This window comes from Lacerta agilis, chromosome 2 (genome assembly GCF_009819535.1).
Source record: "Lacerta agilis isolate rLacAgi1 chromosome 2, rLacAgi1.pri, whole genome shotgun sequence".
In the NCBI taxonomy this organism is placed as follows: Eukaryota; Metazoa; Chordata; class Lepidosauria; order Squamata; family Lacertidae; genus Lacerta; species Lacerta agilis.
In genome coordinates, this window is record NC_046313.1 from 101629686 (window position 1) to 101641960 (window position 12275).

Sequence of the window (12275 nt, forward strand, 5' to 3'; positions counted from 1 at the left end):
GGTGTGTGCAAAAATCCTTACCTCCAAGCAGAGACAGGGCAACACCTGGTCGATAGGCAAGCTCACATTCTCGTTTCCGGTCTAAGTACAAGACAGGGAAGTGACATGAGTGAGAGAATCATAGAATCATAGAATCATAGAGTTGGAAGAGACCACAAGGGCCATCCAGTCCAACCCCCTGCCAAGCAGGAAACACCATCAAAGCTTTCCTGACGGATGGCTGTCAAGCCTCTGCTTAAAGACCTCCAAAGGAGACTCCACCACACTCCTTGGTAGTAAATTCCACTGTCGAACAGCTCTCACTGTCAGGAAGTTCTTCCTAATGTTTAGGTGGAATCTTCTTTCTTGTAGTTTGAATCCATTGCTCCGTGTCCGCTTCTCTGGAGCAGCAGAAAACAACCTTTCACCCTCCTCTATATGACATCCTTTTATATATTTGAACATGGCTATCATATCACCCCTTAGAGAGCAGCTTAGAGAGAAAAAGCCTGCCTGGTCTCAAATTCTTCCTGCACCAAGAAATTGTTATAAGAATTCTAAGGTCCCAAATATAAAATAAACGTTCATAAATGTACAAGGCAAACACATACATAAGTATATAAACCACGTTTCTGAAATAGTACAGAAGAGCAATCCTGAAGCCATTTTGACTCTCCCAAACCATTTTGACCTCAAATATTTCTCTGCTAGAAGGAAGGAAATGGGAAAACCCCTCCATTGCCTTTTGCTTACCTGTCTTAAGGGCATATTTGTGTATGAATAGGGAGAGCCTGGATTCAGGAATTAAAGTATTAACCATCACAAAAGAATGGCCAGACTGCCCAGGTAATGCAATTAGTGACCATGATTGGATCCTGGCAGACAGGATTTCTGCTGGAGACCGCCTCCTTCTGTGATGTATGTATGATATTTGGGGTTGGTGGTCTTGGGCTACAGGGTGGGCAATTTCAAAAGTTTAGCTTGCGCACCATCCTTCAGGGTTCTCTCCTCCCTCCTGCGTGTGGTGAGTGGGGACAGGCTTACTAGCTGCTTTGCATCTCCATATTCTCTGCTTGGCTTCTGTTATTTTCTCCTACCAATAACTCACTTAAGGACTCTTGGATACCCCATAAGGGGAAAGGAGCAGTTTTTTCTTATAACAACACCATTAGGATAAGAAAATTAGTGAAATGTATGACTGACTGCAAGGACGCGGGTGGCGCTGTGGGTTAAACCACAGAGCCTGGGGCTTGCCGATCAGAAGGATGGCAGTTCGAATCCCCGCGACGGGGTGAGATCCCGTTGCTCGGTCCCAGCTCCTACCAACCTAGCAGTTCGAAAGCACGTCAAAGTGCAAGTACCGCTCTGGTGGGAAGGTAAACAGTGTTTCTGTGCACTGCTCTGGCTTGCCAGAAGCGGCTTAGTCATGCTGGCCACATGACCTGCAAGCTGTACGCCGGCTCCCTCGGCCAGTAAAGCGAGATGAGCGCCGCAAGCCCAGAGTCGTCCGCGACTGGACCTAATGGTAATGGGTCCCTTTACCTTCACCTTTACGACTGACTACACATCAATTTTTGGGTTTGAAACAGCGGGAAGGAATTCAACACCAGGCCAAGGCAATTGTTCCCTCAAGGCAAGTATTTAGGCTTCCCAGACAGAATCCTCCCCATCTCTTCTCCTGCTTTTCTGGGGGTTCTCCTGACCCTCTCCCCAGGCTGAGCCACTCTTGGGGGGGGTGGCGCATGGGGGGAGGAGAGGAGTAGAATGCCCTCCTGCACATGTGAAAGTCCCGCTGATGGGACTTATTAGTTGAATCCAGCCCAGGTGAGGAGAAAGAGTGTGGCATCCCTGAGCAAGAAAGGTAGAGGAGGAGGAGGAGGAGGAGGAGGAGGAGGAGAGGAGGAGAAGAAGAAGAAGAGGAGGAGGAGGAGGAGGAGGAGGAGGAGGAGGAGGAGAGGAGGAGGAGGTGGAGAAGAAGAAGAAGAAGAGGAGGAGGAGGAGGAGGAGGAGGAGGAGGAGGAGGAGGAGGAGAGGAGGAGGAGGAGGAGGTGGAGAAGAAGAAGGAGGAGGAGGAGGAGGAGGAGGAGGAGGAGGAGGAGGAGAAGAGGAGGAGGAGGTGGAGAAGAAGAAGAAGAAGAAGAAGAAGAGGAGGAGGAGGAGGAGGAGGAGGAGGAGGAGGAATGAGCATTCAGCTTCTCGGTGGAGTCTTCTTCTGCTCACCAGCAATTTAGGTGCGTCCTCGTCCAGCTCTTTGAATGCATTTGTCTGATTCAGATACAGCCACATGGAAAAGTGCTGTCCCTCAGGGATGTCCAACACATGCACCACTGCCTTGTCTAGCTTCATGGAGACCTCCAGTCTGGGCACTGCAGGAGAGAGGAAGCAGCCATGAATACGCTGCATAAATTCAGAGTTTACAGCAAGTTAAGTGGCAACATGATACAAGTTTATACAATTACTCGTGGCATGGAGAAAGCGGATAGAGATTTATTTGTTTTTTAATTCCTCTCACAGAACACTAGAAATTGTGGACATCCAGTGAAGTTAGTTTAGTTTTCTCTAAACTAAGAAGTCCCAAATTCTGTCACCTTTCCCCATAGGGGAGTCGCTTCATCTCCTTCATCTTGGCTGGCTCTTAGTGCAGACCCAGGAGATCGAATCTGAGCGTCCACAGCTACCATAAACAACCGGTACCATTGGCAGGATTGGCAGCAACAGCAGCCAATTTGCTTGTGATAATATCTTGTTCTCTTGTTAATTGCGCTGATTTAAATGCACATTTTATAGTTGACTTCCTTTAGTCATGTTTTATTTGGAAATGTTTAAGATTTCTTTTCATTAACATTTCAGGGTTAAACATGCATTCTGTACTTGAACTCCTTCGTAACATTTTATTTTGAAAACTTTAAGATAGTATTTTAATTTAATTATGTTGCTTTGAACATATACTTTAAATTCATTCAGTAATGTTTTATTCTGTGTTGTTTTATTTAATGTTTCAGTGTATTGCAAACCATTCTGAGATTTTTGAAATGGATAATAATAATAATAATAATAATAATAATAATAATAATAATTTTGGTGGACTTTTTCCAACTGCAGTATCCTTTTTGATGTGAGATGACCAGACCCTGAGATCATCTTCTGAAATCAGAGACCTACGCGGATCCTGAGATCATCTTCCGAGGCCCTTCTTCATGTGCCTCCTCCTCGAGAGGTCCAGAGGGTGGCAACATGAGAACAAGGCCTTCTCTGCAGTGGCTCCCCGTCTGTGGAATGCTCTCCCCAGGGAAGTTCACCTGGCGCCTTCATTGTACACCTTTAGGCGCCAGGCAAAAACGTTCCTTTTAAACCAGGCCTGTGGCTGATTCGATTGACATCCTAGGCCCTTTTAAAATGTGGTGGGTTTTGGGGGGGAGGGGGTTATTGGTTTGTTGTTTTTATTTTGTTTATGTATTTTGTGGTTTTATAGTTTGATTTTATTCTGTGAACAACCCTGAAACCTCCAGGTATATAAATTCAATAAACAATAATAGGAATAATTTGCCTTTTTCACAGCTGCCGCAAACTGGATCAGCGTCTTCCCCTGTTACAAATTTTACAGATATCAGGTGTGTCTCCATCGTTTCTTTAGTCACTGGAATTGTGCCTGCAAGCATCTCCGTCCCAGTTCATAGAGTTCACCTGCTCCATGCAGGTTACTCCCAAATTACGCAAACAGGACACATTTTACAAAACCGACATTCGTTTCCAAGTGTTCGTCAGGCACAGACATGGCATTTTCAAACTTCTCTCTGTGTGGACTCTTATGTCACAGAGTCAGCAATTGTGAGTAATATGAATGTGCTATTTAAGAATGAAAGCCAGGGTTCTCAGAAAGCAAGATGCCAGAGCCCGCACTGGATACGCACCAAATTCCGCTCTTGCACGGTCATCTTTCCCCTGACTAATAAAATTTGAATTACGTGGTGCTGCTTTGCCTGTATGAAGGTTAACATATCAGGGTAAGGACATGAGTCCTTAATATGTGGAAAAACAGAAAGCTGGACTACACAAACTTTGGACCTCATCCAAGGTGTTGTTCCCACTTTTACTCAGAGTAGAAGCAATTAAATTAATGAACGTGACTAGGTTAGGTCCGTCAGGAACAACTGCGAGTAGAATTTACTTGGATACAACAGGTGGCCGGGACAACCCTCCTGTCCATCACCTGATGCCCCTAAGACATCAGATGATGGACAGGTGAGTTATGCCAACTGCCTGCCAGCGTCCCTGGCAAAGTGCCTCCCAAGCACCCGGCAACCAGCTGGGTGTTGGTTGCCTAGGAACCAACCAGGGGCTTTGCCAGCATAGGGCTGGTAAACCTGGTTCTTACAGGGATTGGCTGTGTGGTCAAGTTCCCCATGGGAAACTCATTTTGCGCAGTTGATAAATCAAGCTTGAACTCACCTGGCTTTAACCCTGCTATATGCAGAGATCGACTGCACAGGGAACCTGGTTGTGTAGCCAACCTGCTCCCGATGTGACATAGGATGTCAGATTTGGAGCAGACTGGCACCGTTTGCAGGAAGTGGTCTCTGGCCCGAACTGTGACTCAGGTTGGGCCAAATTTGTCCCGAGGGCTGGAATGTTCCTCATCCCTGTCTTTGTTGGACCTTTGGTTTCGATCCGGAAAAGAGGCGGTTTTAGCCTTAGGAAAGGTTGCCGCCGTGGGAATGTTTTGAACGAAGTTCAGATCCCTATCAAATGAGCCGCAGGGAGTTTGGCTGGCTCTGGCTGGTGCCTGCGCGTCAGGGCAGCGGCACTGATAAGAAGCCGGTGGCATTGCTACATACCTTGGCAGAGGCGGATGGCATCTTTTGCTCTGTGCCAGGTGCAGTCTGTGGGAAGAAAACACAGAAGAAGAAGAAGAAGAAGAAAGGAGGAGTTTGGATTTGATATCCCATTTTATCACTACCCTAAGGAGTCTCAAAGCGGCTAACTATCTCCTTTCCCTTCCTCCCCCACAACAAACACTCTGTGAGGTGAGTGGGGCTGAGAGACCTCAGTGAAGTGTGACTAGCCCAAGGTCACCCAGCAGCTGCAGGTGGAGGAGCAGAGACGCGAACCCGGTTCACCAGATTATGAGTCTACCGCTCTTAACCACTACACCACACTGGCTCCACACTGGTTAGTTGCTCTGCTCCATTTCCTCAGCTGCTCGCTTCCGGAGCTGTCCTGAAAGGCACTCACCTGGCCCACGGTGTGTTCTTCGCAAGGGTTGTGCAAACTGATAGTGGGGACGGGTGAATGCCGTGATATTCAACTCCCCGCTGAGAGCCACCGGGAAGCAGTCAAACTGGAGAGAGCCCTAGGAAGGAAGGGGGCAGGAGTGTCAAAGGTGAAAGGAGCACACACACCCCTCTCTTTCTCTCTCACACACTCTCTATCACGCCCACAGACAGGAACACACACATAGAGGGGCCCAATGGGCCTGTCATCTGTTGCACTTCGCCTTTCCCAATGGGAAGGGATGTCTTTGGGTACCACCACTTCCTCCTCAAAGTGTCACCTCCCACCATCACCACTAGGGTGGGAGGTTGGACCTGCCTGCAGTCCTGCTGCTTATCTGGGGCTATTGCTTCAATGGTCTCCCCAAACACTGGTCACCATTGCTTAGCATCCTGACAGTGCAAGAGAGGCTGGGTAGAGCAGCCTAGCACAAGGCTCAGAGGGAGAGAAGCTCCGCGGCTGTGGCTCATTAAACGTTTTGTGCGTGCTGCTGCTCCAGACACCATATTGGTAATGATCTTTTGACGTGGAGGGGCTCTTGAAATTGTTTGGAGGGCATGCGGGCTGCCAGTTAGCCACCCCTGCCACTGAAGGCTCCGAGGGCCTTCTGGCGGTTCCCTCACTGCAAGATGTGATGTTACAGGGAACCAGGCTGAGGGCCTACTCAGTGGTGGCACCCGTCCTGTGGAACGCCCTCCCGTCAGATGTCAAGGAAATAAACAACTATCTGACTTTTAGAACAAAATAAAAAATAAATAAAATCCTTCCAGTAGCACCTTAGAGACCAACTAAGTTTGTTCTTGGTATGAGCTAAAGCTTTAGCTCATACCAAGAACAAACTTAGTTGGTCTCTAAGGTGCTACTGGAAGGAATTTTTTTTTATTTATTTTTTTACTATGGCAGACCAACACAGCTACCTACCTGTAACTGACTTTTAGAAGACATCTGAAGGCTACCCTGTTTAGGGAAATTTTTAATGTCTGATTTTTTTCCTGTTTTTAATCTGTTGGGAACCGCCCAGAGTGGCTGAGGAAACCAAGCTGGATGGGCGGGGTATAAATAAATTATTATTATTATTATTATTATTATTATTATTATTATTATTATTAACAACGGCCTAAATTGCAGCTCTATGGCCCATCAGTTAAGGTCAGCTAAAACGGCATCCTCCAAAATGCGTTTGTATATAAGTGGGGCTTAATACATTTTGCAATTTTTGAAACCACACTCTGCAGAATTTAGCATTGTCAAGGAACCCAGTTTTCCTTTTTCAAAAGGCAAGTGTCTAGCCCTCGAAGATAAGATGCTTCTTGGAGTGTGGGCAACTCCACATTGAAAGAGCATCCCCCCTCCTGGAAAAAAAGAAACATGGGAACAACAGTTTGCCCTCCACAGAACTATAATTCCCTGCACCCTTAGCAAACTATATTTCCCAGGGTTCTCTGGGGGCAGTCATGTTCTTTAACTGCATGGTGTGTGAGGATGATTCGCAGCAGGTTTCCCATGCATGAGTTGGCTCCAGTGCTCTGCACAGCTACTGAAAACTAGCAGATGGAGTCAGTGTGGAATAATGGTTAGGGTTTCCAAACCAAGGCCAAGGAGATCCACGTTCAAATTCCCACTGCACCGTGAAGCTCACGGGCTGACCTTGGATCTGTTATTCTCTCTCCACAATTTCTCCCGGGGTTCGTATTAGGATAAAAAGAAGAGAACTACATATGCCTCCTTGAAGGAAAGAAGGGATGAAAATGTAATGATAAGGCAGAATCTATTATGAAAGAGGGGAGGGGGGGGGTCTGGGGAGCAAGGATTTCCATTTATACAGTTTATGGAATACCCAGCTCTGCGTATGGGTAGGGCAAAGGGGAGGAACTGAACTTGTGGTCAGACTGATTTAGTGGTAGATTAGGGTTCTGTGCCTGTCTGCAGCCAAAACCAGCTCTGCGAGTTAATTGCCAGGGAGCAAAACAGAGCCTGCATTCCTCCCTCCATCCCTCCCTCCTCCTCATCTATTTCACTGACTAGACAAATACCAGTTTCTTTATGGGCTGGTTAATAATGGAGCACTACCTCACTGCTAATCCAGATTCCTGCGGTCTGAAACCAATCTCAGTAGTTTCCGCATGTGCATATTTGGATTTGACCCAATCCATTGTTCCTTGTCCATACAAGTAGGTGTTTTAACCCTGTGTCTCTTTTTAACTAGTAAATTCTACTCGCTGACCCGTGGCAGTACAAATGTTTACTGTTTACCTGCACATTTTTTTTTCTTTTTTAAAAAATAAAAGACTCTTCTGTTTTCACTGACCGCCCCCCTCCCACCCAGTGAGTATGTGCAGGTACCTATTTAGTTATGCGCATGAATCTTTTTTTAAAATTTCCTCCTTCAGATAAGCACTGAAGCAGATATCTGATTATAGATCGGCTTGAGTCTACATCTCATGCCGTTTGCTTGCTTTGTTGATCTTCGTTGCACACATTTGAGGCTTAAAAAAGTGAAGACGGGTGAGTATGATTGTTTAGCAAGGATCCCTGCATTGCAGGGGGTTCAACTAGATCAGGGGTCAGCAAACTTTTTCAGCAGGGGGCCGGTGCACTGTCCCTCAGACCTTGTGGGGGGCAAGACATGAAAAAAAAAATGAACAAATTCCTATGCCCCACAAATACAGTAATCCAGGAATGCATTTTAAATAAAAGGACACATTCTACTCATGTAAAAACACGCTGATTCCTGGACTGTCCGCGGGCCGGATTTAGAAGGCGATTGGGCCACATCCGGCCCCGGTGTCTTAGTTTGGGGACCCCTGGACTAGATGACTGTGAGAGTCCCTTCCAACTCCACAGTCCTGTGATTTATTTATTTTTAAGTCACCTTCCCAGACACTTGCTGAAACTCAGTTGTATGAAATTCTTCGCGTGCGCAAACCAGAGGGTACAAGAATAAAGTTACCAAAACGGTGTTTATGTTTTCACCACATGCCAGAAGTATGGGTAACGGTAAAGGGACCCCTGACCATTAGGTCCAGCCGCGGACGACTCTGGGGTTGCGGCGCTCGTTTTGCTTTACTAGCCGAGGGAGCCGGCGTACAGCTTCCGGGTCATGTGGCCAGCATGACTAAGCCGCTTCTGGCGAACCAGAGCAGCGCACGGAAACACGGTTTACCTTCCCGCCAGAGCGGTACCTATTTACAGTATCTACTTGCACTTTGACGTGCTTTCGAACTGCTAGGTTGGCAGGAGCAGGGACTGAGCAACGGGAGCTCACCCCGTCGTGGGGATTCGAACCGCCAACCTTCTGATCAGCAAGCCCTAGGCTCTGTGGTTTAACCCACAGCACCACCCGTGTCCCTTAGAAGTATGGGTACCAGAAAACAAATGAGAAGCGACAATGAATGCTGAGAGCATGCAAAGCTGAGTGGGAGAAGAGAACGTTCAGACATGCCCCCAAGGAAAAGAACAGCAGCGATGGATCCAATAACCAATTAACAGCAGTTTGGAGTAGGGTTAATTTTAATTTTCAGATTATCCCAGGATACAGGAAATCTGAATTCACTGCTTAAAAACAAATGAAATGGGCACTGATTGAAGGCTCCGTTAGACAGACAGCGCCTCAAAAAAGAGGCCCATTCACATACACAGTAAACTCCAGTGTAGACCATACATTTAAAGCACATCCAACACACATTTTAAGGGGCATGATTCCCCCCCCCCCCAAAAAATACTGGTAATGGTAGTTTTGCCCTCACAGAGCTACAACTCCCAACACCCTTAACAAACTACAGTTCCCAAGATTTTGATTGCTTTGAAATATACGTCGTGGATCCGCCCACTTGTTCTCCATGCTTACAAATTTTGGATTTCAGCAATGGACATTCAGTGGGCCAAAATCACTTACCAAATCGCTTCTGTTGTGCCGGTCACCACCCCAGGGGACCAAAACCTTCATCACAGCGCAGGGGGAGGAAGCGTATGTCGTAGCTGAGAGCAGCACGTGCGCCTGCAGGTATCCTGGGAACAGAGGAAGGGAGGAAGTGCAGGGTGTCCGAAGAGGAATGGAAATAAATGCAGATATGGATTCTCGAACTGGAGGACTGGTACAGCCATCAATATACTTCATGAGGCTGTTTGTTTGAGTCATTCCTCACATTCATGTGACATGCCATCGAGAATTAATTAGGCTCGTAGACTCACAGAGCTGGAAGGGACCCTGAGGATCATCTAGTCCAACCCCCCTGCAACACAGAAATATACAGCCATCCCTTACATGAAGCTTTTTTTCTGGGAGGCGCAAGGGTACACATACCCCTAAACATTTTGTGACTCTAAGCTTGGTCTCATTGAGGGTCAGTATTTCAATATGAGTAGGAAAAGGTGAGTACCCCTAAACATTTTTTTTAGGGGGGAGCACTGTTTACGGGGATCGAACCTGCAACCTTGGCATTATCAGCACCACACTCTAGCCAGCTGAGCTATCCAAGGTGGTTATTGTCTGTGCAGCAATTGCTATTGTTAATATTGATACCAACTTTCTTGTTCCTCCTCTTTGACTTCTGTATAACTGCACAATATTTCAAAATAAAATAAAATAAAATAATAATAGGGACTGCTGTAGACAAAGTCTCCTTTCTGGCTTACTTTCAGTGTTGCCATGATGTCTTCTGGGCTCTGGGCTGGTCCTGTCAGCTCCCTCGCCTTGTTTTGAACCCAAAGCAGGTGGCTCTACAAGGGAATAAAATGACTGTGTACCCCAAATAATAATAATAATAATAATAATAATAATAATAATAATAATAATAAAGCTCAGCACAGCACCGTACAGCAATTGTCCACCAATTGTACCTTTCTCCACTTATTTGTCTGTTTTGTAACACAAGAAAATATTTAATTGAAAACCTTTTTTTTTATTTTTAATGAGAGGACTGGACAAATTCACGGAGGAAAGGGCTGCCAATGGCTCCTAGCCACAATGGCTGGGCTCTAGCCACATCCACAGATGGAGGCAGCAATACCAGTTGCTGGAAGCCACAGGAGGGGAGAGAGCTCTCGTGTTTGAATCCTGCTTGCTGATTTCCAAGCAGGCATCCTGAGAACAGGATGCTGGACTAGATGGGCCTTGGGCCTGATCCAGCAAGCTCTTCTTATGACAGAGCCTGGGACTTGTCCTGCTGTTGAATTCTGGTCTCTCTCCCTCTGTATGTTTTGGTCCCTCGTGGGGCATGTCTAGGAACTGAACTCAGGACCTCTCAAACCCAACATGAGAATCACGCCCTGCCAGCTTGCCCTGAAGTGGCAGAGGGGGCATGGTCCAGCTAAGACTGAAAGCCAAGGTACAAGGCCGATTGCAGCAACAGCAGCAGGTCAGGGTCAACGTTCAGGCACAGAGCCCTGAGCCGTCTTTCTCACCCCGCAGGCCAAGGCGTAGGATCACCTGCACACAGGTGATGCAGTCTCGCTGCTGCTGACACCGAAGTCCGTTCCTCGTCTCCATCTGGGTCAGCACCAGGACTGGGTCTTCCCCTGGGGCTGGCAGGGCATCTCCAGGGAGACACAGTCCACCCTCTGAAAGTGGGCGAAAGAAAGAAAGAAAGAAAAGAAAGAAAGAAAGAAAGAATTACCCTGTGAAAGAAGGGCCCCATCCAGCAGAATGTGTATTAGCACCCCCCCCCAAACATTTCGAAGGAACACTCACTACTGTCAAAAGAGCCCTGAACCAAAATTCACAGATCCTTCCATCCCTAGAACATAGTCCGAAGCATTTGTGGATGAGAAGAAGCTTGTGTTGAATCCAGGGGCCACAAGACTAAGGCAGTCTAAAGTTGGTTTTCTTGGGCGATGTCCATCCCCACCCGAAACTCTCCCCTCTTTCCCAGGAACACTGCAGTAGAAATATTTGGCACGTTTTGGGTCGTCCATGTGGCCAATAAGATGTGAATTGCGGCCAAATGATGACAAGAATGCTTTTAAACAAACAAACCCTGTAGCAAAATAATCCCACACATCGGGCTTCAGGACAAGTCAAGTCAACCGCAGCCTTCATACTTGGACTTAGTCATGCTTACTTTTCCTCCACTCTTTCCAGGCAAGATTATCTGTGCTTTAAAGTTACATGTCTGAGCACACTTCTTCTTTTTTTTGCGCTGGAGATTACCCCGTGAAAACCCGCTCTTTAAAGCACAATCGGAGCATACAGCAATCTGAAGAAAACCTGAGTTCACTGAGCGATTTAGCACTAAAGAGTAAAAAATTGCTCCAACACAGAGCCTTCACATGTGGATCTGTGTCTGGGCAAAAAAAGTAGGTGTTGATAAGCCCATAGATTTATCAAGATAAAGAACAGGGATGAGAATTCTTAATTTTTTTGGGTACGAACACTTACCCAATAGCTGGCAGCCAAGACCCTATAGAAGGAAACAAAAGGGAGTTTCAAGAGCTAGTAAATTGAGTAATCTGAGAGACCACCTCCTTCCTTACAGACCCTTCCTGGTGTTAAGATCAGCAAAGGGGGCAATCTTGGTAGTTTCACCTCCTGCAAACATTTGGGTAGTAGTGGCCAGGGAGAGGGCATTGTCTGTGGCAGCCCCTAAGTTATGAAATTCCCTCCCCATAGCTTCACTAGACAGCTTTCAGGGAATGCTGAAGACACAGCTCTTTACCCTGGCCGTTGACACCTGAGATGTGTATATTCAGGGCCCACCCTATTCCTGCTGCTGTAATCTGTTTTGGACTGTTTTCTAATGCTGCATTTTGTGTTGCTGCCCTGGGACCTGCTGGTGAAGGGTGTGTAGTAGTAGTAGTAGTAGTAGTAGTAGTAATAATAATAATAATAATAATAATAATAATAATAATAATATGCTTTCTATATTGCTGTTGGCATCTGTCTGTCTGGAGAGACAATGGAGCGTACCCCTGGGAACTCTATTTCTACATACAGTTATTTAAATAGTCCCCCCCCCCACTCACTCAGGTGAGGGTTTTACTCCTTCCTCCTCCTTCCTCTGTTGCCATTGCCACTATCAAAAGTTAGA

At 46.6% G+C, this 12275-nt stretch overlaps 1 protein-coding gene across 1 annotated transcript in view; it reads right to left on the minus strand.

Annotated features, from left to right (window-relative positions):
- The window catches only part of IL17RC (interleukin 17 receptor C), a 34704-nt gene that overhangs the window by 17885 nt on the left and 4544 nt on the right, over positions 1-12275 (minus strand). The window contains exons 2-9 of the mRNA XM_033141405.1: positions 11627-11648; positions 10654-10809; positions 9886-9969; positions 9146-9258; positions 5212-5329; positions 4815-4859; positions 2200-2345; positions 22-81 (exon numbers count right to left, since the gene is read on the minus strand). Coding sequence (XP_032997296.1) covers positions 22-81; positions 2200-2345; positions 4815-4859; positions 5212-5329; positions 9146-9258; positions 9886-9969; positions 10654-10809; positions 11627-11648 — 744 coding nt within the window. The remainder of the gene's footprint in view (positions 1-21; positions 82-2199; positions 2346-4814; positions 4860-5211; positions 5330-9145; positions 9259-9885; positions 9970-10653; positions 10810-11626; positions 11649-12275) is intronic.